Below are 26,838 nucleotides of genomic sequence, written 5' to 3'. Positions count from 1 at the left end.
TTGATACCCAAAGGAGTCCCCAATGGCTCTCTGGTCTTTCTTCAAAACAAGGGAATTGTGCTCACCCAGAGTCAGTTCTGCTTTCGTTTAGAAGACACTACACTTACTGCCCTTCTGCTAAGTGAGCCAAGTGTTTCTAAATAAAAGGGGCAAAGGACAGAGGAACTTGCAAGAGTTGGTGAAAATCTCAATTAAGCCTCAGTCTTAATTAATCTTTTGTCCCCTCTTTCCCTGGTGGATGTAGCTCTTGCTCTCTCCTGGATGCACTGTTCACTTTGATATCCACGTTTCAAAAAGAGGAAGACCTATGCCAAAAGAAATCTAGGCCACGGCTGCAAATGAAAGAAAAAAGCCCTCAGTCAATGCAAGACCAGCAGTGTTAGACCTACAAAATGCTCCATGGTCTCAAATCCTGCATGCGAGCCAAGGCAAGACAGTGACCAAAAAGGGAAGGGCACAACACAGCTCTCTTGAAAGATAGTCTTGGCTGTTACTATCTACTTTCAAATCCATTAAACCCTGTCCAGAATTTCCCTGCCAAGGGGTGGACTGAGCATTGCCCTGATTGTCCCCAGGAGCTCCTGTTGGGAGACAGCTGGAAATGGGTCCCTCCCTAGCTGCTTTTCAGAGTGGGAGGTGGGCAGAGTGGAAACCAGACCACACAGTTCATGATGTGCTGGTTAAAAGAGTTCTCCTTTGCAGAGTGCTCCCCCATCTGTGTTAAACAGGTACAGATGGGGAGAGGCTGCGAGGGCAACCTTTGAGATGCCTTCCTCCCTTACAATAAGCACAGGCTCTTAAAGCTCACAGGGGCTGCGGCTGCAGCCCTCCTTGCACAGCCTGCCATCTCAACCCTGGCCTTGCAGGAAGGACCTGGCACTCACAAAACAGGAATTACACAAGAGCAGCAAACTCCTCCATTTCTCCACTGATGCACCACAAGAAAAACTTTTTAAGGGGTTGCTCTGATTAAGTGCAGACCCAGTTGCATGGCTGCTCTGCAGCAAGGGGAACCAGGACCAACTACATGATCACAGATTCCACTGTTGGAGTTCTCCAAGCCACCCTTTGGGATGACACTTCCCTGTCACTCATTTCAGCACCTTCTCTGAAATTCCACAGAGCATGCAAGCAACAAAGTCTTTTCAAAAAGAAAAGCAGAATGAAGCCAACGAGAACAAAGAAACCACCCTGGTCAAACAGAGAGATGAACAAAAGCCTGACAGGGATCAGTGGAGAAAATAAGGAAAGGTTGTTTTCTAATTATACTTTCATTTTAAATGGAGAAGCGTTGGGGTGAGAACCTGCAGGGGAGCTGCTTCAGTCAGCAGAATGAAAGACAGCCTCTGTGACTTGCTTTCAGATAAGACATCATAAAGCTGATAGTTCTCCAAGACCCTGAGAAACCACACTTACAAAAATACACAGAGCTGATTTGCCTCGGCAAGTCTGCATGGGAAAGGCATTTGGCAAGGAAGAAAGAACCAGAAGCTTCCAAGAAAAGTGTCTCCATCTACTTCAAAGTCACAAATCAAACCAGTTGGGCCTTGAAGCTTCAAATTCACTTTCCTCTTTTGTCCTCCTCATTGCAGGCTGGTGCCTTGGATTGCTACTGAGTGGTTTGGTGGGTCACACCATGGAATTTATAGACTGCAAACTTCTTCTGAACACAACTAGAAGTCACAGTGAAGCCTCAGTGACTGCTCTTTCCAGTTGAATTGCCAGGACCTGTATCACCTAAGATGCCCAAAGATTCAGAGTCTCAGGGGGATTTTTATACAATGACCTTTGCAAAGGCAGCGTGACATCCTGGGAGCTTGGGAACGTCACTACCCACTTAGAAAGGAGGAAGTGGTGGGGAGAGCAAGAGGCTAAAAAAGCAGAGCAGCATACAAAGCTCTTCTCAGAATATCAGAAAATTTTGTCATGCTTGAACATAGTCAACTTCATAATTGTTCTATGTGTTTTATAATCTCATTTAATATGAAATCTGTAATTACAGCAAAACCACATCCTCCATATGGGAAAAGCAATAGCAACAGGAAATTTTGCAAAGTCACTAGTTCAGGATGCTTTCTGAAAAAGGACCACCTGGTAATATATTGTACTACAGCAATACTGGGGGATGTGCACTAGAGTTTCTCTGTATTGTGCTAAAAATTTAAGGTAGTGGCACAAAGAATGGCACTCAAAAGCCATGTTATTTTAAAATGCAGCTACACTTGTCCTGCACTGCAAGCCAACTCATGGCACAAAACACCACTCTGCACATAAAAAGCTGTGATGCTACTCTTCTAAATCTCTCAAACCTCTCTTCAACAACATCTACAAAGCACCATGATTTGGAAATCATAAAATCCACGTTAGCTGCTCCTCCTTACATTTGCATGGGTATTCCAGCCCAGCAATCCTCTCCCAGGGCTGTGCCCTCTGAGGGGAGTCAGTTTTCAGTGATTTGCTCAGATTCTACCTAGTGAGATTAAGCTCTGATTTTGAGAGAATCCCTAGATATTGTAAGAGGGAAAGAAAAAACCCCAACCCTCCCTTATGAGCAAAGCATTTGAAAGTCTGGAAAATCTGATCTAAGACTCCACTAGCATCTCTCCACCTCCATGTGGGCTGTCCTCGGGAAAGTCCAGCCATAGTTCCCTGTATTCTTTATTAGTACTTTTCTAACAGAAACCATCTGTCCTCACAATGGCAGCTTATTAGCCACTTCAATAAAAATTACTGACTACGTCAAAAGCCATTTATCTAGAAACTCTCCCAGAGGAGCTTCACTACTTGATTTTATCTGCCACCTGCAAGCCAAGTCCTTCTCCCAGCTTTGCCTCCTGTCAGGTGAGGGTATCTATCACTGTCTAACACTCCACAACCCTCTCCAGGCAGACCACAAGCAATTCTTGCCCTCCTTAGTTGTCTCCTGTTTTGATGACTACTCATCCAGAGGCCATGATCACTAGAACCATGTTTTTCAGTGCCAGTTCCTGCTGAAGTGTGCTTCAGCTTGCTTGGAGAGTTTTTATAGCTTCTAAAAACCTCCTGTTCTGCACAGTTCACAATGGGCTGAATGAAAAGCACTTCAAATATTCAGCTGTCTGTGATACAGAAGACAGGCTGAAGTATTGCAGGGTTTCTTTGCAGAATCTACATTCAGATTTCCAGAGTTTTCAATGCTTTGCTACAAGTTATATTTTCCAGTTTCTCTGTTTTGAAATCTATTATTTCCAGTTATTTTTATATCTACAGTGAACTAAAGATCGCTTTACAAGGAGAAGCAACTGTGTTTGTCCCAGGTTTGTTGTCTTAAAGAGGAGCTATACTTGCACATTTTTTCATTAATATCTACTACTGCTTCTGTGGCTCTGTTCAGTGAAGGATCTAAGCCTACCTTTTGGAGCAGCTGGGGCACCTCTGAAAACCACCACCAGCTGATGAGCCAGATTTGGGACAAATTTGGAAGAGACATAACATAATGTTCTTGGCTGGGGAAAGCAGTTTACCACTTCTCAGTCAAAGATTAACCTTCGGGATCACCCCTCCTGGTTCAGATCAATCCACCACTCGCAACTGGCTCCCTGACAGATGAATACAAATGAATAAAAACCCCAAAAAACCAAACAACCCACACCAAAAGCTTTTTGTTCTTCCAAAAGCTTAGGACAGAAGGAGCAATGGCTCAGTCAGATGCTACCTACCATTTACTTGAACAGCTCTGCCAGCTTGTGGTAAATCTACACAGCAGGACAAAGGCAGTACAGTCATGCATCCTGGTGCAATCCAGCTGAAGAGACGGGTGATGGCACCATCCAAGACAAGAAAGCAGACAGAAAAATTCTCCAGAAACTGCAGACAATATCCCTCCTCTAGCTGGTATCACAGACTAAAGGGTATGCTGCTCTGTCCCTCTCCTGCTGCCATACTCTGTCCAACTCCTTGGCAGATCCTCTTTTTAACCACAGTTCTCCCCCCAGTGCAACCAGGACTGCTCACAAGAGCTACACTCCCAGCAGCTCTTGCTGCCCAGCCTCACAACTTAACAAATCCCCTATTTTACTCCAGCTTCCCCACGAATAATCAACTGCTTGTTAGCTTTAAGAAGTGAATAAAATGCAGCTGAAATTCCTCTAGAACTCACTTGAACAGCAGTTGTTGTCCAAGCACTGGCACTGGGTTCTTTCCATTGCCACTGTACTCCTGTAGGACCTGCTTCTTGACAACAAAGTTAAACCAACTCAACCTGCGCACGCAGCCCTCTTGTCCCTCAGCTTCTGAGCCAATCGACCTCAACATTTAACTCTGAATGAATGCTTCAGTGCTTTCCAATTCACCTGCAACTTGCAAATGCCAAATCCAACAAATGGCTCGCACTGCAGTATTCCTACCACCCCCCCCAGGCAGCCTCTTGCTCTTTTTCCTCAGCAAGAGCGCCCAGGCTCAGGAAGCCTGTGGCACTTTCTGCTTCACTGCTGCTAAGAGTGAATATAGCCCAGGGTCAGAGAAAGAAGTGGGGATTTGGCTCCTTTTCTAGGGCAGCAGGGCAGTACAGATTTGCACAAAATTTGTTCTACTGGATAGCTGCTGCTCCACCTGCAGCTGCACAGGGTTTCACCAAAATAAGTTTAAAGATGACCAGTTCTGCCATTTTCTGTTTTCTAGAGCACATTTCCTCTATCAGAAAGGCAGGGAGAAGGGCACTATACTGTAGTAGAAGGGACAATGCCTTGGGTGTCCTGCCCTGGTTTCAATTCCTGGTCCTGGTTTCCTTGTTCCCTCATGATGACAGGAGCTGGAAGTGCACTCAGGCCCTGGATCCAGAGGGGTGGGGGTGAAAGGGAAAGGAGGAAGAAGGCAAGAGAAAGAGGAGGACATGTTATGCTCCTGAGCAATTCCCACTATTAAGTCAACCAACTGTCAGGTTGTGTCTTGGTTGCAGAGGACAGGAAGGAGGACAGCAAGTCATCCATCACACATTTCCTCACCTCTCCCCAGTCCCACCAAACCCTCACCCTATCCTGAAAGATTTCAGTGTGATATGATTGTAAACAGTTAACGATTCCTCCAGTGCTAAGCCCACTACAAGCTGGGCCCACCCCCTCCCCCATTATGTACAATACATTCACCAACAACAGAAATTTATTTAGAAAGGCAACAGGTTAAATTCTGTAAACTGGATCCAGCTCCAAAACACACACATTAATACTACAAGTAAAATTCCATCATCTTCCTCTTCCACCCTGAAAAATATACCTGAGTTTAGCAGTCAATGAAAGTTTTCCACCCCCACCCCAGCCCTCCCCACCCAAAAAATCCCTCAAACCCTGAATGAGACGCAGTCTCTGGTCATGGAAAGCCACTAGTTTGGGGTGCCCTGTGATGGTGGTGAGCCAGCTGCTCGGCTGGCCGGGGCCCAGACACAAAGTCCGGCACGGCGCCGTGTTCCGCACACCCAGGGAGCTCCATGCTGCTCGGGCGAGGGGAGGGTGGGAGCAAGGCCTGCCCCTCCTCAACGTTGTCCAAATCATGTGTGGCTTTTGTCTTCAGGAAGTCTGGCCTTTCTTGGACTAGCTCTGGAAAGAGGAAGAACGAGAGTTGGAGGCTTGAAGTAGCAGCTTTAGAAAGGAATAATCTTGTGATCGCATGCAACCAGTTCAAAACTAACAACTATGGATCTACCCAAGCGCACAGCTTCCTCCAGTTCCTCCCACCCTCATCAAACACCTCAATCCTCTAACCACTGGGAGGAGAAAGACTTGCATTTCAGCTCTGCTCCCTCTAGCAGCCCTTACTTGATCCAGAGGCAATGTTGATGGTTTTTGTGATGTCAAATCTTCCCGGGACATGGTTGCTGCAGGCATCTTCGGGAAAGGAACTTGAGCCTGATGCATTTGCATTCTGGAGTCAGGTTGAATGGAGAGAGTTTTAGCACATGAATGTCGGAGCAAATCCCCACTCTTGGTTAAAACTACTTCACTGAAGGCATACATACAACATTAGCATACAAGCATTTGTCTTGTATATTCTGTCTGGCTTCCCCCCCAAACACAGCCCTCAACCCGCGCCATTCCCCCAGTGGCTTAGCTTTAAGCCAAATTCTCTGAATACTAGAAGAAGGAAGGACTTGATGTGGTGATGATGACAAAACAGTAATAGTTGGGGCACATTCATAAAAACTGAACAGGGAACTGTTGGAGTAGCAGTATTTTCCACTTGGGAATGTGGTATGCAGTTCAGTGAGAAGTAACTTTCTGTGATGGAAATTTGACACAGAGAGAAGGGGCAAAGCAAGAGGAGAGGAAAAGAGGGCAACATTAAGGATGCTCATAACAAGAGACAAACTTCCACTTTAGTCAGTGACTTTCTGCCCCACTACAAGCAAGATGAAACAAAACATTTGCAAAGAAAACGGCAAGAGTAAGTGATTAAGAGGTGCTCAACCCTGGATGACACATAAACAAAACACTTTCAGGGGAAACTCAGTACTGGTGTGGGGATGGATGGGGCAGGCTAACAGGTACTCCATGACAGTGAGTGCACCTTGTTTTAAGGAGATGCAATGAGAGTCTCTCTCCATCTTAGCACTCTTAGTCCAACTCCAAGAGCCATCTCTTAGCCTTTCAACTTGACTTGCCATCTCCTGTGACTTGAAGCCATATCGCTTCAAGGGATATCCAACATTGGTGATCACTCAGGCATCACCCCCCTCCCACCTTGCCTTCTTGCAGAAAACACGATCTTACCCCGAGGGTCTATACAAGTCCTGGGGTGGCCCCCCCATGCCACCTCCACTGCCTCTCTGCTCCATCAGCAAGGCCTGAAAGTGACCCATGTTCTCCTCCCGGCACCGGTACAGGGAGCCCTCCTGAGAGAGGCCATTGGCCTGGCTGGAGGCTGCATGATGAGACAGGTGAGCATTCATGGGCGATCCGTACGTCCTGGGCTGGAAGTGGCTGGCAGGATGCCGGGATCCATAAGGAGAGCCAGTCTGTAACATCACCCCATGGGGAGGGAAGGCCGATGGGCCGAATCCCATCCCCGGACCCAGGTGTGGAGGGGGTGTTCCATAGAGGAACTCCCCTGCCGCCACCGAGCTCTGCCTCTTAGTGGCTGCATTGTGGTTGTCCAAATCAAGAAACTCTTTGGGACTCTCTGGTCTTTCCTGGGACTCCTCAGACTTCTCATCTTCAGGCCCCAGCTCCTGCCCGTCGCTCGGAGAAACCTCTTTGGCACTTGCTACGTCCATGCGGTTGGGAGAGGCCAGGGCGGCGCTCAGGGCCTCGCAGCCCTGCAGGCCGGCGGAGCCCCGCTCTGGGAAGGGGGGCCTGGCCAGGGCCAGGTGGGCACCGGGGTGCCCGCTGGGGCTGGCCTGGGGGTGCAGAGGTCTCTGCCAGTCCGAGTAGCCCTGTGGGCAGCCGTAGTAGGGCGGTCGCTGGTAGTGGTGGTAGGAAGGTTGGGGCTGCGGCTGGTATGGATACGGCATTCCCTGGGGTGGCCGATATCGCGGGAAGACGCCGGGGTGGGCACCGCTTGGCTGGAAAGCCCGAGGGGGGAAATGCTGGGGATGGGAGGCAGGAGGAGGTGGCTTCCCCCCCATCACAGGGCTGAATCCCTGCAGGCCTGGGTTGATGTGGTACCGCCCGGCTGAATTCGGGTATTCCAGGCCGGACATGTAGAGAGGATGAAACTGGTTTGGGGCGGTCCCCATGGAGGTGGCATCCACGCCAGGGAGGCCGGTGCCCTGCCCCATGCAAGGCACGGCTGCTTCGGGCAGAGCCTTTCCTCCGCCACAGAGGGGCTTCTCCAGCAGGTTGGCAGCCAGGCCTTTCCCCTCAGGGGCGGCTGCCGGCCCCTCGCCCGCCGCCCCATTCTGAGGTAGGGGACCCCCTCTGTCGGGGGCGGGCACCAGGTCCCTCATGCAGCCTGGGTCACCGGGGTAGCTGCTCTCCGCCGACCACGCGCCTTTTCCCTGCCCTGCCTTCAGGTCGCCCTTCATGCCGGGGCCATCCCCGTCCCCATCCGGGGGCAGGGTGCGCCTCGCGCACTCCATGGGCAGCGGGGGCTTGGGATGAGGTAGGAGTTTGGCGTAGGCCCCGTCAGGAATACTGATGCACTGAGCCTTCTCGTCCATGCCTGCCGCTGTGTCCACTGAAAGAGAGGGAAGGAAGTCAAATGCGTATAACTTTTGCAAATTCGGGTGATCTTTAATAGCTGTTCTTTTAAAAGTGCTCTTTTGAAAACTGCTTGTGAGGTTGCAGCTCCCTCCGAAAGATGGCACAGGTGGACACTGTGGTTTGCAAGCCACTGCTAAGTCATAGCCCCTCTGGAGTAATGCGGCACACGTGTTTGGTCTGACTTAGAGGTGTGCAGAGGCTGCCTAAAGCAGAGGCAGAGTAGGAGTCCACATGACAGTGACAGGTCTTGGTTTCAGCTTGATTTCAGGCTGCCTTATCCCTTCTGGTCATGGAATTATAGAATAGTTTGGGTCAGAAGGGACCTTAAAGATCATGTAGTTCCAGCTCCCCTGCCATGCAGAGAGACACCTTCCACTAGGTGAGATTGTTTAAAGTCCCCTCCATCCTGATTTTTAACACTTCCAGGGATGGGGCATCCACAGCTTCCCTGGGCAATCTGTGTCGGTGCCTGACCACAGTAAAGAATTTCTTCTTAACATCAAATTTAAGCCCACCCTCTACAAACCCTGTTTGCATCCAGCTTGGGCAGAAGCACCACCACACCCTGAGATGCTACAGAGCTGATCACAACCATATTTCAACCAACTGTGGTTTGGAGATGTGACTGCTCTGTCCTGCAATCACTCAACATTCTCCCCTGTCTCTGTTCTACATCCAGCAAGCTAAATTATGATAACTTTTAAGCAATGCCACACAAGGAAAGAGTTTCCTCTTAGCGCAAGGCACACAAGGGATTGATAAAAGATACAAGGGTTTTGATCTCTAGTTTACCAGCTAGAATTAATGAAAAAAAATTTTTTTGATCTCTGAATTTTTTGATCTCTACATTAGGTTTTATTTTTAAGATTCTTTTTTTATTATTATCTGTAGTTTATCAGATAGAACAAATTAAATTCAACCAGAAAGAAACTGGTGAGGGCATGCGTGACATGCTGCCATCCCACCTGAACTGATACAGATGCTCAGGGGCTTTTGGGCAGCCCTGGTGTGTGAAGATTTTAAGATGTTGAGAGCTCATAAGGCAGATGTGCATTTCAGAGGAGAAGCCATACTGACACACACTCAAAGGAGTGTATTTAAGGCATTTATTCACATAACCTAACTCTCTGCAGATTTTTATATTAACTCCAGGTGAGCTCTATAAGCATCACGGCCTGTGCTTTACATTTGCACCCTGTGGCAAACTGATAACTTGCAGTAAAGCTGGGACAGAGGGGACCTCTGGCAGGCTACAGTGAAACAAAACAGTCCTAGAAAAATCTAAGCAAGGCCCAGAGTAGAAAGCATATTCCAATTTAGGTTTAAAAAAAAATAAAACTATGTATAAAAACTCTGTTCCCCCCCTCAAATATTTAATCAAGATTTGAACTATTTTCTGAGCGGCAGAGGAGACATGCAGGCAGGGAGGGTCAAAGTGGGCACTGAGGGCGTTACCTTGGCTGCTGTCCATGTCCATGGTCTGGCTGGTTGGATCCTGGGAGCTCCCGTTTCCCATGGGTTTCGGGGGCTGGCCGCCGGCGGCGTGAGCCAGCTGGGGAAAGGGCCCGGGGAGGTGCGGCGGGGGCGGCTGGCGAGGGTGGTAAGGCACGCCCGGCGGGCACACGCGGGATGACAGCTGCTGCATGGCGATCATCTCCGGGCTGTCCAGCATGGAGTCCCCGCCCTGGCACCCTCTTTGAGCCTGAGGCGGCGCCCCAAACAGAGCGGCCGGCGGCTGCGGCATCCTCTGAGCGGCGGCTTTGCCGGGCGGCCGGATGTACCCTGAGGGAGGCATGCCGTGAGGTAGGAAATTCGATTGCTCGCCCCACTGGCTGGGAGGCAGCGGCGGCCTCATGGCCCGAGGGTCCATCATATGACCCAGCACACGGGGCTGGAGCGAGGGCCCCGGCCCCATGGGTGTTTTCTCCTCTGGCCCCATGGCAGCCTGGCCAGTGTGGCTACCGTTCCACAGGGCTGGATGCGCACGATTCAGGTACTTGTAGGGCCGGTACATGTGTCCCGGGGGCACCTCGGAGCCCTCCGGCGGCTTCCCCGGGGCCCCGTTGTGCCGTGGCGGGAGGAAGCCCTGCTGGAACTGGGCCGGCGGGTACATGGCATCGGGCGGGGGGCCCCCAACGCGGCCCAGCTGCAGAGGGCCCAGCCGGGGCCCCAGCCCGGCCATATGGGCCGGTGCCCCGCACGCCTGCTTCTCCAGAGTGCCCAGCCGGTGCCCTCGGTGCTCGCTCAGTCCCACGGCTGGCTGCGGAGAGAGAGGAGGGTCTCAGGGAGAGCCATGGCAGCTGTGGGGTCTAGGGTGCTGCAGCCCAGCGCAGGAGGGGCTTACCTGCATGGCAAAGTGCTGGTGCTGCTGCACTGGCTCTCCAGGATGGGGCTCAGGCACTCGCGGAGAGCCGTACAGTTTAGTGGGATCGGATCCATGCAAAGGACCAAACGTTCCCGGCACCGCTGGTCTCTGACGGATGGGGAGGGGTGCAGGGGGGGAGAAACAAAACAGTTTGTGAAGGGCATAAAAGCAGCAGAAATACTGCAGGTGAGGGGAAGCCAAGCCTGGAGTAACCACATGAATAAGCAACCGGAATGTTTTGGAGGTACCGTGGAAAACCCGTATGCTCTCTTCTACAAGGTGGCACAGCCTTATCAAAGCCACTCTGTCACACCTCAGCCACTCACCCCTGAACTTAAGGCTGCAACACGCTTGCTGCCCAATGCTGGGGGGCAAGCAAGATGACTGGAGGGGGCAGTGGTTTGCTTCAAGAAGAGGAATGGACCACAGGAGTATGGAAGCAGGGAGACAACAGGGAATGTGCTGGATTTCCTTCAAAATACTCAATGCCTCCAGCTCTCCTACCGCCTTCCATTATCTGCAGCACAAGAGTCACTCTAAAAATTTCGTTTGATCTCTAGCTAAAAGGGCAAGGGATAGCCTAGACCTCAGGGGAAACAGCAGATATATCACACCTCAAGTCATCACTGGTTAAAATGGAAAAGGCAGTGAAGGATGGGTGAGGAACAGCCCAGAAGGGAGGCAGAACAGGTGGCACTCAGAGAAGAAACGTTGGGCTAAAGATAGGTCACTGCTGCAGTCCAGGGTGGCCTTTGTTTGATTTAGTTTACTGCTTTTATAAATACTCAAGGCACGAAATGCAGTAGTACACAGATGGCAAGAAGTTACCAGGCATCTGTGAACAATTGAGAAAAAAGAAGACCAGCTTGTTCAGATTCATAAACTGGGGGGTAAGGGAAGAAATGTTACAGCTTTCCATGCACACTGAGGATGGAGAGAAGAGAACTGGGGGAATCAGTTTATGCAAACCTACACTGGGACATGACAGCTATGGGATACATTAGGAGATGCTCCCCACCTAATATGGCAAAGACTTAAATTGTACCAGTTTAAATCTAAGGTCTGAAAAGTTTCACTTGGGGGAACCACAGCTCTGACTGACCCTTTATCTCTGAAAAAAGGTTCCTGACATACACTAAGGATTTCATGGTAGGAAGTTTCATTCCCCCTTCCCTCCCCTTCCCTCCCTCTCTTGTCCTGACAGGCAAAGGACAGCAAGAAGTGCTCCTTACCATCTGCCCAGGATGTGGCACAGGGCTGGGCATGCCGCCGTACTGCAGGGAGCGGGGGAAGCCTCGCCCATTGGAAGGGCCCACTTCCCGAGCAGTCTGCGTTGGGTTGCCACTTGGGTCATCTACTGAGGATGAGGAGAAGGAGGAAGAGGAGGAAGAGGAGGAAGAAGCAGGAGCTCTGGAAGTAGCTCGATATGGTGGAGGCTTTCCTCCATTTTCCAGGCGTTGCTGTCTCTTGCCAGGCCCATCTGGATCTCGTGATCGAGTCCAGACACTGCCTGTGCCGGAGCGGCCGGTCCGCCGGCTCCTCTTCTCTCGTCTCCCATCCTCTCTGATCCAAAACTCCTCATCCGTGTCCCCATCTTCCCCAGGGAAGTGCTTCATCATTGCTCGGTGGAAACACCTCTCCAAGTTGTAAGCCATCTTTGTATATTCTGCAGACAAAAACCCCCGGGAACGTCAGAGCCTCATAGAGAGAAGCAATTAAGCAATTACGCAACATCAGATAAATCATCTCCCCTCTGCCAAGTTTCTCCAAGGAAGACTTTTGTTTCTAACTAGTTGGCTTTGGTTCCTAAACTCTGTAAGCAACACGGCATCAGTTCTGTTCAGTAACCCCGGCAGAGGACAGGCACACAGGCATGACAAAGTACCACTGGCATCAGGGCCTGCAGAGTCAGCATTAACTCAGTGTTCCAGCCTAGTGCCAAGAATTACATTAGGAGGAGCACCACCTCTGCTTGTAGAGATGTGTGATCTGCACAGTTAGGCAGCAAGAGTGCTGAGAGAAGAAATGTGAACTTCCAGCAACGCTATTTGATTACATTCAGAAGCTTTTCTTGGACTCATTCAGATCTCTGCTGTGGGCCACAAGACAGAGGAAAATCAGCAAACACATTTGTCCGAGTAGTTTTCAAAGCACTTGCTGACCCTGACATGAAAGCTATTGCCAACACCAGTGTCCCCAGTGCATCATTTCCACTGGACAGTTCTGCTGAAATGAACTTTTACTTTTTGTTGAGTTGACAGGAAGGAAAAGACATGTGAGAGGTGTTGGTGACACGGCCTTGAAGCAAGTGACTTTCTAGTTGTTTCCACCAAAGTAACCCTGAAATTCCTTGAGGAACAGAACTCTCTCAGTGGCAGTGCAGGTATGCTTTTACTTGCAGCCCACAGCAACAAGCTGATTTGTTCTTAATGTTGTTCTCCCTTTCTCACCAGGTGTTGCTGGTGAGACAGTCTGCAGTCATGACCCACCATATGGGAACTGATTTCTTATTGAAGCAACACATAGAATTTTAATTGGCATGGCAATGAAACCCAGGATTTCCCATTTGCACACACACACACACACACACACACACACTGTCTCTTCAACAGCCAATGAACCTAAAAACTACATTTTCCACCCAAAGGACAGGCATGGTTCACTCCTCACTTTCCTGTGGTATTCAACAAACACTGGGAGTTAACCAGACTCCAATGCTTTTCAAAGTCTGTATTAGTTACTGTGAAGAAAAGGGGCACATGGGTACACATAAGCACATGAAGGAATGAGCTCAGAAAGAAACTCTTCTTTCTTTGTATGTTCTGCCTTCACTATCTATCAATATGGCAGCCCTCAGTATGTCATGCCCCAATTCAGCATGACCAGACTGTGCTAAAAGCCTCACTAAAACCCAATTCAGGTCTCAGTAACTATCACCCTTTCTTCTGGCCTCCCAAAAATATTCTGAAAGAGAAGCACACATCAAGTACTGGTGAGGAGGAAGAGAGCACTGCTTGCTTTGGCCGAGCACTGTAAATTGACAAATTTAGCATCTTACTGCTCTTACCACTGCCTTCACCGTTGTACTTTAGACAGTTCCTGAACATGGTCTTCATGTCACCCACAAATTCATCCTTGGTGCAGTACTGACCTCCATTCAACTTCTTCTCCATGCTAGAGATATCCATGGGGGCCTGCAATACAATCAAACTTCCCTTCAGTGACAGAAAGCATAGTGGGGCTTACAAAATTAGAGCTCAGAGAGGGCATGGGCAGCAGAGGATGCTGTCCAGAGAGGCAGCCATCCATCTTTGGTTTTCTTGACTTGTAAGGCTAGAAGGGACTGCCAGAATCATGGAGATCAACTGTGAGAGTAATACAGCCTATAAAACTTCAAAACACTTCCAAAAAACTGCATCTCAGTGAACAAAGTGCAGCAGTCAAGATGGCTGGGCCACTCTCCATACCTTAATGATCTGGTAGTAGTTGGGAGCATACGATTCATCAACAGGCTCCAAGAAGGGCCAAGAGTCCTTGTGAGCCTTCACCACATCTAGAACTGGCAGCAGCAAGAGAAAGGGGAATGGTTACACTCACACACACAGAGAAGCGTTTCACTTTGAGAAAGCTGGGGTGGGACTAACCTTTGTACATGGCTGTGAACTCATCGTCCAGTTCAAAGCTGTAATGGGAAGCACCACAGTGAATATTCAGACTGAGGATAGATAAGATATTCCCTGTACTTCATCTTCTCTTCCACCCGTGCAGTGCCATAATGCTGGCAAATAGGTCTCATCACAAACACTCCTGTCACGTGGACCAAACCCAGATGTTTCTCAGCTTACTCCTCTCACTGTTCTCCAACCTCACTTCTCCCTCTGCATTCCTGTGAATGATCACACTTCTCTCCTTGCCATGCTTACTGCTTCAGTTGTGTGCTGCAATGCCCCATTGTGTACTCACATATCCTTGGTCCTTCTCTCTTCCCTGGCAGGGGAACTGGGATCCAAGTGGGAAAGCTCAGGGGGGAGCTCCTTCCCCTGTGCCAGCAGCCAGGCCCGCTCTTCACGAAGTTTCCTCCTCCTGGCCCGTTCTGCAGTGAGAAGAGATGAAAAACCATTCAGCACTCCTTGCCCACATCTTGCAGGGAAACAGAGGGTGCTCCTACAGCTCTCAAGAACTCCACTGAGATGGTCTTGTTCTTTCAGCAAAACCAGAAACAGCACAGGAGCAGGTGAGGTGAGAATACAATGCACCACCAACACACCTCATCATCCTCCCTTGGTTACAATCACCAATTTTGAAGCACCATTGTAACACAGATGCTGCTTTAGGCAACTTCCAGAAACGGTGTGGTACAAAAAGGGAAGCTCAGCACACAGCCCTGGGCACAGCTCAGCACTATGGAAGGAGCTGGCTTGTTGTTCCTTCGGGGGCTTCACCTAGGCATGTGAACTTGAGGCAGCTGCCTTTGCACTAAATGGATGAAGAGCAGTGCCGAGGGAAGTTCTACCAGCTGAGTGGCAGTGAGTAACTGGGGTCATTTTTACCCTGACTGGTTGGGAAGATTGCTCAGGTAGGTCTCCAAGGCCAGCAGCTAGCGTGAGCAAGTTGCCACACACGAGGGCCACTGGGACAGCTTTTGTTTAAAGAAGTGAGACACACGAAGAAGCAATGCTGGTAACATAACCTGTGGTTTGCAACCAGACAGCTGGCTAACAGATTGCTTCATAATAGAAAGTTTATGGGCTCTTATGAACCTCATTTCCTTTTTCTTATAGGAAATCTGAATTCATTTGACTTGCGAAACACCTGCGGTTGGACCAACCTTCTGCAGGAGCAGAATTCTGTGAAAGTAATGTTGAGGGAGGGATGTCACAGAACAGGCCACATCAGGAAACACCCAGGGTGAAAGAAGCATGAGGGAGACTTGGCTAACATCCTCTAGCACAGGCTCTGCCTTTGGAAAATGCCAACTATTCAAGAGGTACCAGCTCTGGTGGAAAAATATTTATTAAAGTCCTACTCTATCAGTTGAAAACAAATTTGGGATGGGGGTTGAGAGCACAAGAAAAGTAGGAATAGCTACAAGGTGAGTGTTTGTAGGGACATCCATTGGCAGACATGTCAAAGACCGGTAAAAGAAAGCCTGAATTTCCTGTTAGAAGACTCAGCATAGCACCGAAGTAGGAATTATAGGACTTGCATCTAAGGTGCCCTACAGAATCTAAGAAAATTGCATGACCATAAGTCCAACATCCAGTTTCAAGTAATAGAGAATATCTGAGTGTGTCCAAACACTGTTCAGAATTCATGCTTGTTTCATAAAATTAGCAAGCCTTAGATGGCATTGCGATGGATGCCTAAGTGAGAAAGCTGAGGAGAACATGAAGTGATTATTTGGGCAGCAAATGGAAAATCTCGTGACAACAGCAGCCAAGAGGTGAAGATTGTGTAGATTTTAACAATCCACCAATGTCTGCCAAAGATCTGACCTGGTAAACTGACAGGAAACAAGGAGTGCTATCCTGGTACCAGATCTCAGGATTAATAGAAGGAGCCTCTACCACAGCTAGTGATTAACATCGTGTGTTCAAGATCACTGACAGAGCTCATTCTGTTGGCCTGGGTCAAGTCCTACCCAGCAGCTTTCAAAATTTAAATAATGCCCCAAAAAGTACCTCAACCAGCTAGAAAGTCATATGTGTGAGAGATTATGTTGAAGCAGCATCCGGAAAGAGAACAGGGAAACTCTAACCTGCTGTTGTGGTAGAAATCTAGAATCCATAAAAACTTATAAATTCAGGACAGTACATATGGGCCCAGCAGGAAACTTGCTACCTGGAGGGTGTGTTGGAGTTGGGGGAAGTGCAATCTCAGGCTGGAAACAGGAATGTGATGTAAAAACAGGAATACCATCCAAAACTGAGAAGAAGGTGAAATTCATCACAGAGAAGATATTTCACATCGCCCCCTTCTACAGAAGGCCATATAAAATAAATATTACATTCCAAATAGACTGAAAATGAGCTTTGTCACCCTAAAATTTCTGTTGTTGGATGTCCAGTTTTAACAAGTCCAAACCAAATAAAACAAATGACACCATTTTCAAATCCTCTCCACCATAAGAACTGTCATGACAGCAAATGCTAGTGGTGGGTGTGCTTGGCACTAAAAAAATAATTAAGAAGCCAGTTTTACCTGGATAGCTGCTGGTTCTAGGGATAAAAAAAATACTGTAGTGATTTAACTGAACAAGTCAACATAACCTTTGCAAACAGCTTCAGCACCAGCTTAAAAGGAGACTTCTCCTGACTAAGCCTAAATGGACTAAAGAGTTTAAACTAACTGAAAGAAACTGCACAAACCAAAATTAAAGCTGCCAATAAAAGCATGGATGTAGGCTAACTTGGCTTAAAAGAGGCTACTGCTCAACCTCATGCCAGTTTCTTTGCATGGCTCTGGTGCCTTTGAATCTCATGATGTAAAAGGAAGTGGCTTATACCAAAACAAAATCATTTTACAGGAACATTTATCTTTGCAGCTCTTGTGGAACTTCAAGACTAATTTTGTCTATAGACATGAAGCATTAAACCACAGAGAATATGCAATTTGCCAAGGGAAACATCCATCTGTGGCAGATATGGAAGCCGGATGAGTCTCAATTTAAAGCACCTGACTAGCTAGGACTAGCAACCAGGAATACAAGAAGGCCAAGGAAGTAATTGGTTTTTCTAAAGGTTAGAAAGGTAAGCAGGTAAAAGAAGCTATTCTTAGATAACATCTGGCCTCCTACCAAACATCTGGTAGCAAACTGTTTCATTTTGGAAAGTTTACAAGGTTTGCATGAACCTAATCTTTTCTTGTTTTTCCTTTTCTGATTCTTTGTCCCCTTTGGGACTCATGATACCGATAGTGCCCCATATCGTCAGTTTTCTGAGGATGTTCAGCCTTTCCATAGAACTACCACAGCCCAGCCAATCACTGTGGCTAAAGCAGCAGTTACAGCAGCAGCAGGAATCTCCCATAAGGAAGGCCAACAGAGAGAAGGTGGTCAGAAACGAGCTTGCTCTGACACTCACACCTACATGTACTGGCTGACTGCCTGCTATCTGTGCCTTCATCTGATGTATTAAATATAACACAGCTGTTTGTCCTAGAGCAGCTTAAATCAGCATTTAATTTCTAACCATAAACATTTTAGACCAACACCTGAAATTGCCACCTCTGGTGCTCTATGTAGCCTGGTCTCTTTAGTTCTCCAATTGATAAGGCCAGTAGCAATATTTATATATAGCAATATTTTTATACTCTTGCTAATCCCATGTTATCCCATTCCCTTTCTCCTCAAAGGGAATTCTTCTTTCATTGTGCATTGGGCCAAAAGAACCAAATGCTATCCAGTGAGAGCAAACCCAGCTAATCCTGCACACAGGGAAATCATGAGGAGACAGAACTGAGAAACAACATGAATAGCAGGAAAAATAGAGGAAAAAGTGGACAGCTGGGGCAAGGAAGAAAATTTGCATGATTTGAAGAAGACAACACAGTCTAAAGGTGCCCTAGAGAACAGCCACCAATACTGAGAGGGCAGACAAAGGAAAAGAAACAAACTCCAGTCAGACCAATTTACCAGAGGTTAGTGCAAGAAAAGATTCTCATTAGCAAGTCTGGCAGGGGAGGAATGCAAATGGCAAACGTTAATTCAAGATCTCAGTCTTGACTTTGAAAGCTTCCACTCCTGCTCCACACTGGCTGCATGTTACCTTCCACTGCTTTGACCTTCTCCTCCATCTCCCTCTTCCTCTCCTCCTTCAGCAGCTGCTCCTGCTCCCTCTTCTGCACTGCTATAAGGATCTGGCGCTCCTCCTCTTCCTCTCTGCGCCTCTGCTTCTCCATGGAGCTCAGCACATTTGGGTTCACCTGGAACAGAATGATCCACCAAAAACTGAAATGCACTGGCTTATTGAAAGCTGACCAGAGGCAGGTTTGCTTTGAGGAAGTATTAAAGCACACCTACAATGAATGAATGAGAGGAAAAAAAAAAAGGAGGGAAAAAAAAGATTTGTATGCATGATTTTCCTAGATGAAAAGCAACATGGAAAGGGAAGTTATTTGTCAAGCAATGAAATCCTACTGATACAAGGACAATGGAAGGAGAAGCGATGGGTTAGACAAGCTGCCATTCTGTCAGAGATGCACTGTACACATTTCTCTTCCCTTCTGGGCAAAGGATTCAGGCTGTTGACACCCTTACACAACACCTCTACCTCTTCCAGCTAGCAGAGCTTTGACTGCAAGTGTGAGAAGAAAGGACTACTTTGCCAAACCTGTCTCTGCTGCAAAACACAGAATACTTCAATAGGAAAAGCGTCTGGTACAGCCTTGTGTCAAGGTATCATTAGGAATGTTTTCCTTTCCTGTTCAAAATTTCCATGTGCTAATCTCTCCTGAACTGGCTCTCGTTTGTTTGTTTGGACAGTTTTCCTGCTGGGTCCCAAAACCACTTTTCTCATTCAAGGACACCTGGCTCTTTATTGCCCCACTTTCTCACCTCCCCACTGCCAGCAGGCTGCAAGGCTGTGTTTGATCCTACTTAAGACTGCAGGCTTCCCAGACCAGGGACTGCCTGCTCCTATTCCTCCAATAAAGTATGAGGTATGTATCTGCAAGCGTGGAATTATCTTTATTACTTTAATTTATTTATAAAACAAATATATCAGTCATTCACCAGCCACTCCTACTCCTATGACCAAGATCTGTGCACCTTATCAGCAGGGAATATCAACCAGAAAAAACCAATGTACAGACAGTTTGCTCCAACTTCATTTTCAGGGAATAACCAGCAACCACCACTTAGGCAGAAAGCATTTCCTGAGGATTAGCAATCAGCTGGGGTCCGTTGGCTGCTGCTCAGACCATCAACTTCTCCAGCCCCATTATTAATCCTCAGGAAAGAAAAAAGTTCTGGCACCACGATTACTATTTTGCCCTTGTTTCATTGCCCAGGAATGGAACCTGGGGGTGCTTTGATGAATGCCTAGAAATGTTGTCTGGTTTCACTGTACATTCATTCCCCCTCTTCCTTCCCTTGCCCTACACAGCCCCGTGCTGCCCTACAAACTCCCACTCAAGTTCTCTGTAGATGAGCACCATGCGTCATCTCCAGCACAAATAATATATTAAGAGAATTATGCTTCAACCACCAACAGTCACAGAGAAGTGTCCAGGAGAGGGTCACGGAACACTTGACAAAATTAGGACCATACCCTGCATTTAGGGACAGATTGGGAAATAAAAACCACCTGTTCTGTGCTGATCCTTTAAGGTGAAACCCAGAGCTTCATTTCACCACGAGGGAATAATTCTCTTCTTTCCTATTTTATATCTTTGTCAAAGATATAAATTATTATAGATAGATTACTCATCTATCTCTTTCCTAGAGAAACCATTCTGTGAGTTCAGATGCCTTGAGATTAGCCAGCTTCTCTTCACGACCAGTTTAAAGTTTGTTTCTCAACCCTCATTCCATCCAATTATTCCTAGTTATGCTTTTCTGGGTAAACATAAATTCTCCTTTTCTTCAGTCACAATCCAGCCTTTACCTTATGGACTTCCTCAGACACACAACACCGCCGCATTTCTACAGTTAGATTAAATGTTTTCTTATAAAGTAATCCTTTCAGTTCCCTGGAATGATTATTCCAGTTGTCTCTCAGAACTTACAAGGACAATAAGTCAAGAACCTAGAGAATTGGGTTCTACAGCTCCACTTTTGATTCTTTTTATATCCCTTTCTCAAAAGCTCTGCCATCTGATTTGCTACTCATGAGCTGCAAACAACTTCTTTTCAGACCTGACCCTGACCTCACCAAACAGTTTTCTTCTGACTTTCTTGATAAATCTTTAAATTGCAATAGGAACCAAGAGACAAGTTCTGCAGTAAGAGAAAGAAGTGAGCAGGAACCAGCCACCAAACTTGGTATGCCAAGATATTTTCATGAGGATGTGACCATCAGCCTTTACATTCTCAAACCAGTAGATGCAAGCCAGCCTGGCATGTTACGATTTCTTTGATTGTTGGTACACAGATGAGACCTTCCCTTTCCCTGGATTAATACAACTTCCACCATTCCTGTCCTGTGGAAACAGGAACACAACATCCAAGCTGCAGGGCAGCTCACACTAGGACCTCTCCAAGCCTGCAGGGCACAGTCAGGACCCTGTGCTTTAATAGCATGACAGAGTCCACAGCAAGCTCCAGATCAACCCACCACAAACATGGCATCAACAAAGCACTTTTAAACAGAGGAGAGGGGGTCATCCTACCAGATCTAGAAAGCAAACAAAAAGGAAAAGCAGAAACCACACAGTGTAGTGAGCTCCAAGGACTGTAGTACACACCCACAACAGAATTTACTCCCTGTAGCACTTGCAGGGCAGCAACAGTGCTGCATGGGCTCTTTGAGACACTTCAGACACAGAAACATCCCCTGATTTTCAGAGGGACCCTCTGCCTGGTGCCCCACCTAAGTCCATTGGGGACGAGTGTGCTCAACTCAGTCTTAAAAAAAACACACAAACACGAACCAGTAAACTCCTACTGGATTGATGGAAGCAAACACTTATTAGAATGACAAAATCAAGAAGCAAACACAAATTAAACTTCCTCCCTGACCACAGAGGTGGCAAAAGGACGCTTCTCCAGCTTCCTCCCCACTCGGAGGATAAAATCCACAGCGGCCAAGGCATCACCACCTCCTTCCCTCCGGCAGAGAGCACTCCAGGACACAACATCACAACAGTCCCCTGGCCCTGGCACTCTGAAAGGGCCAAACTTCTGCCTTTAGCTTTGCTCTCCAGACAGTGGGTATCAGACTTCAGGGGCAGAAGGTAGGGTGCCCTGAGTGCCCTGGCCCCTTGTCCGCCAAACCCTCCTTCCCACTCAGGTTTCCGCAGCACTCCCCTAATGAGGGTGCTGCTCAGGCAGCCCTTAATGAGGAGCTAATCTGAACCACCTGTTGAGAAATCCCCCCCTCCCGAAGGATCAGGAGCCCATGGAGCAGTTACATCTCCAACTCCAGCGGCAGCCAGGAGAAAGCCGTCACCTGCACCAGGCTGAGGTTTTTTCCCCCAGGCTTGCTGGCTGCCCACCCTGGCTTGAGGAACAAGCCATCAGACATGCTGGCACCTTCCCTAGCTGCCCCCACATGCTGCTGGGGAGCATCAGTACTGTGGAGCTGGCTGGCTCCCCATGTCCTGGCTCAGCGGGTGCCAGGAGGGCCCCCTGCTCGCTGGAAACGTTTCACTGGCCCACAGGCAGCAATTAACAGCCCCTCTGCCGCCGCAGACCTGGAGCACCTGCGCTACTGATTAGCATCATTCAGGCTCCATGTGTTTCCCACTCCCCTCCTCCTCCTCTGGGATTTCTGCTGCCTGTGAACAAACACGTGTCCCTGTGCTTCCTGCATGGTGGGCTTTGCAGAGAGCAATTCTGGCCCCAAACTGACCATTGCTGGGCTTATTTTCCTCTCGGCAGGCTTTTATCTGCAGCACGATGAGAGGTTCTTCCTTCCTTTTATTTATTTAAAAGTTCTAAGTAATTACAGTCATTGCAGAAGGAACTGCACTTTCTCCTTTGTTTTGGGGGAACCCCTGACTGGCTCATAGGGCATATTCCCTGCAGCCTAATTTCCCAGGGTTTGACAAAACACCAGGTAACTACATTTCCATTACATCTACAGTGAGAGATTATGCCCCAACCTGATAGAATTGAGACATTTCTTTCCTCTGGAGTTAATGCTATGCTGTCTGACCGATTGCTTTGGGTAGCAGTTGCCAGTTTAAAGACTCCCCCATCTCCACAGCCCCGTGTCCCAGCCTGTGCTGGTGTGACTGTTAGGGGCTGTGTGGTGAACTGGATCGGAAAACTGATCTATGTTAAAAATAACCCTGACCAAAGAAAAGGGTTATATTTAACTCCAGTCATTTTCCTGGGTCTGGTTCACTGCACAGACCCTCAAGCAGCAGCAGCGCTGGTGTTGCACTGATGGGGTGGAGAGGAGATGAGGGTGAGGAGGCACGGAAAGTGCCATTTGAGCCCACAAGGCTGCAGTCTGATAAGCATTTCTTTAAGCAGCCTAAATTGTTGACTTCCATTTCCAGCTGACCCCCTCCTAGCCCAGCTCCATACTGCATCAGTCATTCTCTCCGTCGGCGCTATCTACACCCTCATGTGTTTGCAGCCTCACGTTTTCCCCTTGGCTGAATTTCTGTCATTTCCCTTTGTAAGCCGGTTCTTCTAGCCCTCTCATCCTTCTTCAACTTTTCTTTGAACTGCCTCGAATGTGCCAGCACTTTCATTGAAGTGGAATTCCCCAGGCTGAGCGCAGATTTCCATATGCAGCTGCGGCGAGGCCGGTTACCTCTGCGATCCAGAGGGCAGCACCTCCCTGCTCGCCATAGAAACCCCGGGTGTCAGCCTGCCTTTGACTGGCATTACCACCCATCTCTCTTTCAGCACAGGCACTTTCAAGCGACTCCTTCCCACTGAATAGCGATGCTGCGGTTTATTTCTTCCCCCAGGAGGCATCTGGCGCTCGCCTCCCTCCGTCGTCCTCCCCCTCACACCCCCCCTCACCTCCTGCTTGATTGGTTTGATGGGCTGATGGTCAGACATCCACCTGGGAGAAAACTCTGTCCGCTGCAGACGCTTCTCCTGAAACAGGGTTGAGAATTGAGGGAAGGAAAAAGAGAGTGGAGGAAATTAGGGCACATTGGTGACACTGGCAGGAGGAACTCTGAGGGCTAGAAGTGACCATGAAATCCCTATTAGCTTTACAAGGGTAGCAAACAAGCAAACTGAACTCGATCCAAGAACATCACGCTGACTGCAGAGCCTGTTTTACAAAGCCATCCAGCCGAAGGATCCCTTTCCAGATCTGTCCCACCTGAAAACATTCAGCTGAGGAAAATACCCTTTGGAGTTTTGGGGCTCTGACATACCAGCTCAAAGCAGACTTAGCTAGGACAGCTAAGCAGCCAGTGCCCCTTCAGGGAAACGGCAGTAAAAGTGGAATCACGGGCAGTTTGCATAGAAAAGCCAGGCTGTAAATCGCAGCGGTTCAAAAGCACAGAGAGCCCCTGCTAGCAAGAAAGGGCCACAGAACACGGCTGAAGACAGTAACCCCTTCAGCCATCCTACCTACACTGCTGTGAAATCACCAGCCAGATCCTCCAGCACTGACTCCAGCGCTGGCATAGCGCGGGGGAGAGTCTTCCCCCCATCCACAAGCTCAACAGCCCCCACATCCACGACACTTGCAGGGCTGTAGGTGCAGAGAGCAGAACGGGATGACAGGCTGCTTGGGTTTAGCTCTCCTTCATTCAGCAAGCATCCATGCTCTTGGAAGCGGTCAAAGAGAGGTAAACAGGATGTCATGTCTCCTCACCTTCTGTGCAATCATGTTGCAGATCTCCGGCAGGAAGTCTTCACTCAAGAGTTTGTAGAGCTGCCTCTCTCTAAGGGAAGTCCTCTCTCTGAAGCTCTCTGTGACCTGCCTCCACTCCTCTTCCGTCTGGCACAGCAACCACCATGTCCCACGACCAGGCCCTTGGGACCCTTCAAAAACATGAAAGGATGTTATCTCCACAGCAGTTATGACTAACAGCTCCTCTCCATCCCTTCTCTTCTCTCCTCTGGGCTCAGGAAGAGCAAAAGGCACTGGCAATGGCCACTTTCATGGAAAACATTCCCTTTGCTATAGACCAAAGCTCTCTTCATGCACCAGAAGCACTGCTACCTCTGAGAGTAGAGCCAAGATAGAGAGGAAGTACGCAGGTGAAAAAATTATGGTGGCACATGGCAACGCACCGGCAGTGTGACATCCCCGTGGCAAGCCCACACTCCAGTTATTGCAGACTGGAGAAAAGGATTTAATTTGGTTTTTTGTAACAGCGGCTGTCAGCCAGAGCAGGACATAGGGAACTGCAAATGTTGGATTTAGTCTGGCAGCAGAATAAAGCCATCAAAAAATAATGCGATTTGAAATAAGCATCTTTTTTTTTTTTTTTTTTTTTTTTTTTTTAAAGCACTGCAAACCATTTCTGCAGTGAAAAAAACCCTCCTGCTCCCTGCAAATGAAACATTTTGTTTGCAGGCACTTGAAAGAGCAGAAGAAGAAGCAAAGGACAGGGTTCATCGGGCTGCCAGATGAGGGGGAAGTTCCAAAAGTTCACATCCCATCCCTGCTCGATCCAGAGTGGGATTGAAGCAGATCACCCATTGCTCTGAAGCATGTCCCAACCACCAAGACACTTTGAGAGCTGTTCCACCTTGTGTGAAACATCTGAATATTAATTGTGAAGGAAGGGCTCTCTTGCATTGTGGTTGGAACACCCACCTGGAGATGGGGAATGTGGTTCCTGCTCCACAAATGTTTACACAGAGCAGTGAAGCCTCATGGGTTCCAACTTGTATGCTTTTGCCCCAGGATGTTCTCTAAGCAAAAAAAAAGGTTGTGGCCTTTTTTTACAGAGTGGGGAAAATCTTGGATCAAACACCTTCAGGCTGAGGGGTTCTCAGCTCCCTCTAAGGCTTTTCTAGGGGCTAACCACTGGCTCCAAGAAAGAAAGCAATGGTCATCAGCCCCACTGGCAGATGTCATGCACCTTTTCACCACATTTTCAAGCAAACTAACAGTGAAAAATACAAAGAAGTAAAAAATCTGAACCTGACTCTGGGCCCTTTGTGGATCTGAGCTGCGAGTGGCTTCGACATGCAAGCTGTCAGGTCGTCCTGGGAAGACTGGAAAGCTGCAGGCTCCCTCCAGCACCTACCCTCTGTCAGGTGCCTGGGGTGCAGTGGCAGTGGCACAGATTTCAGTTCAGTGAATGCACTGGGGGGACAGCAAAGGTCCAGCCATGCGCTGGTTCTGCTGCTCTGGCTACCCAAAGCCATCCCTTGCCCACCTGCAGCAGGGAGCTTACCTGCATCCTGCCCCCAAAGCCTTGCATCCCTGTTTCCCATTCCCTTGCCAGCTGCCTACAGACAACTCATTTCAATAGCAAACAGGACTAAGGCACTGCTTTGTGCCAGCAGAAGATTACTCTGCAGCTGAAGTGACACAATTTGCTGGAAGACAATGATCTGATAAAACCCCCAGCGCCTCACGCGCATCGCTCCGGCTCTGCCGCCCGGCTCCGGAGCAGCCGGAGGAGCCGCCAGGAAATCTGAAAACAAAGGGCAAAGGGAAGGAGGCATGGGAAAGACAATGCCACCCTTGCCTTTTATTGTGAGGTTTTGTGGAAGCCAGTGGATACACATGTATGACAAATGAGTCCCAGCTCCCTTGAACTCGCTTTCATATCATGTTGCTAACCCACTTTTTGCCTCGTTAACCCTCAGCTGGGTACACCCAAGACATAGTTTACCACTCTCAGCTACCCAATGGCCATGAGGACGAAAAAGTGAGAGGATCAAAAAGGTTCTTCCTTCCCTATTTTAGCATCACTGACTCCACTCTCTTCTCCATCTGAAAAAACATACCTGCTAACAAGAGGAGTGTGTTTTTACCTCAACCCTGGAAGACTGAGGACCACTCATAGCCTGCTTTTTTAGGTGAGCCCTTGAATTCTAGTGTACCCCAGGAGGTCAGGTTTCTTCATCCCAAACCCAGCCATGATAAATAGGAAGCCTGCAGGTGCCCAGACTCTCAGCTGCCAGGCAGTCTGTAACACAAACCCCTCCTTCCAAACTTCTCCCCAGCCACCAGCAGAAAGACTCTCCTGAGAAAGGCTGGGTTGTCTCTCAGGCATCTCTCTGGGTTTTGATAATTTAAGAGCCTTATTAGCTGGTGGTATCAACTCTGACACTGCAAAATCTCTTTACCATTTCTCATCTGAGTCTCGTGGATAAGCAAGTTTTCTTCTGCCTTCTCCCTGCCAGAAAAGAAAAAGAAGGAGTGATACAACAAGTACATTACTTCACATCACTGAAGTGCAGCTGTTTCTGAGGAGAAGAATAGGGAACACCACAGTTATTCAGTGCAGACCAAAACCATGAAAAGAACACTGCAGAATACACATTTGATATATGTTTTCAAAAAATAGATATTTACCATGGCTTCATAAAGTTTTTATAAGTGAAGGGTGCGGGATGAAGTTTGGCAAGCGCAGTATCTCAGTTCTTATGGGAAGCATCCCAACATCTATATGGACTCAAGTGGCCAGGATTTCTGGCTTCAAGCCACATAGTGCAAGTATTTCTTACCAGGAGCAAATTCCCTAGTACTGCATGACGGA

General features: G+C 48.3%; 1 protein-coding gene and 1 long non-coding RNA gene across 3 annotated transcripts in view; one reads left to right on the top strand and one right to left on the bottom strand.

Annotated features, from left to right (window-relative positions):
- Positions 1-5,118: 5,118 nt before the first annotated feature.
- CECR2 (CECR2 histone acetyl-lysine reader) overlaps positions 5,119-26,838 on the bottom strand; it is a 92,906-nt gene continuing 71,186 nt past the window's right edge. The window contains exons 6-19 of one of the 2 annotated variants that reach the window (XM_066319423.1): positions 26,426-26,475; positions 23,988-24,157; positions 23,177-23,254; positions 18,303-18,459; positions 14,500-14,629; positions 14,181-14,218; positions 14,004-14,095; positions 13,604-13,730; positions 11,769-12,202; positions 10,516-10,644; positions 9,627-10,431; positions 6,741-8,145; positions 5,790-5,895; positions 5,119-5,570 (exon numbers count right to left, since the gene is read on the bottom strand). In XM_066319423.1, coding sequence (XP_066175520.1) covers positions 5,565-5,570; positions 5,790-5,895; positions 6,741-8,145; positions 9,627-10,431; positions 10,516-10,644; positions 11,769-12,202; positions 13,604-13,730; positions 14,004-14,095; positions 14,181-14,218; positions 14,500-14,629; positions 18,303-18,459; positions 23,177-23,254; positions 23,988-24,157; positions 26,426-26,475 — 3,727 coding nt within the window. In that variant the 3' untranslated portion in view covers positions 5,119-5,564. The remainder of the gene's footprint in view (positions 5,571-5,789; positions 5,896-6,740; positions 8,146-9,626; positions 10,432-10,515; positions 10,645-11,768; positions 12,203-13,603; positions 13,731-14,003; positions 14,096-14,180; positions 14,219-14,499; positions 14,630-18,302; positions 18,460-23,176; positions 23,255-23,987; positions 24,158-26,425; positions 26,476-26,838) is intronic. The other variant, XM_066319422.1, reaches the window with a different exon arrangement.
- On the top strand, positions 18,621-19,201 carry LOC136361471 (uncharacterized). The gene is made up of 2 exons (XR_010743640.1): positions 18,621-18,931; positions 19,019-19,201. It is a non-coding gene; the product is annotated as an uncharacterized lncRNA (long non-coding RNA).

Source organism: Sylvia atricapilla, chromosome 5 (assembly GCF_009819655.1).
Source record: "Sylvia atricapilla isolate bSylAtr1 chromosome 5, bSylAtr1.pri, whole genome shotgun sequence".
NCBI lineage: Eukaryota > Metazoa > Chordata > Aves > Passeriformes > Sylviidae > Sylvia > Sylvia atricapilla.
The sequence above is the reverse complement of the archived record's forward strand: the minus strand, read 5'-3'. Positions and strand labels throughout refer to the sequence as shown.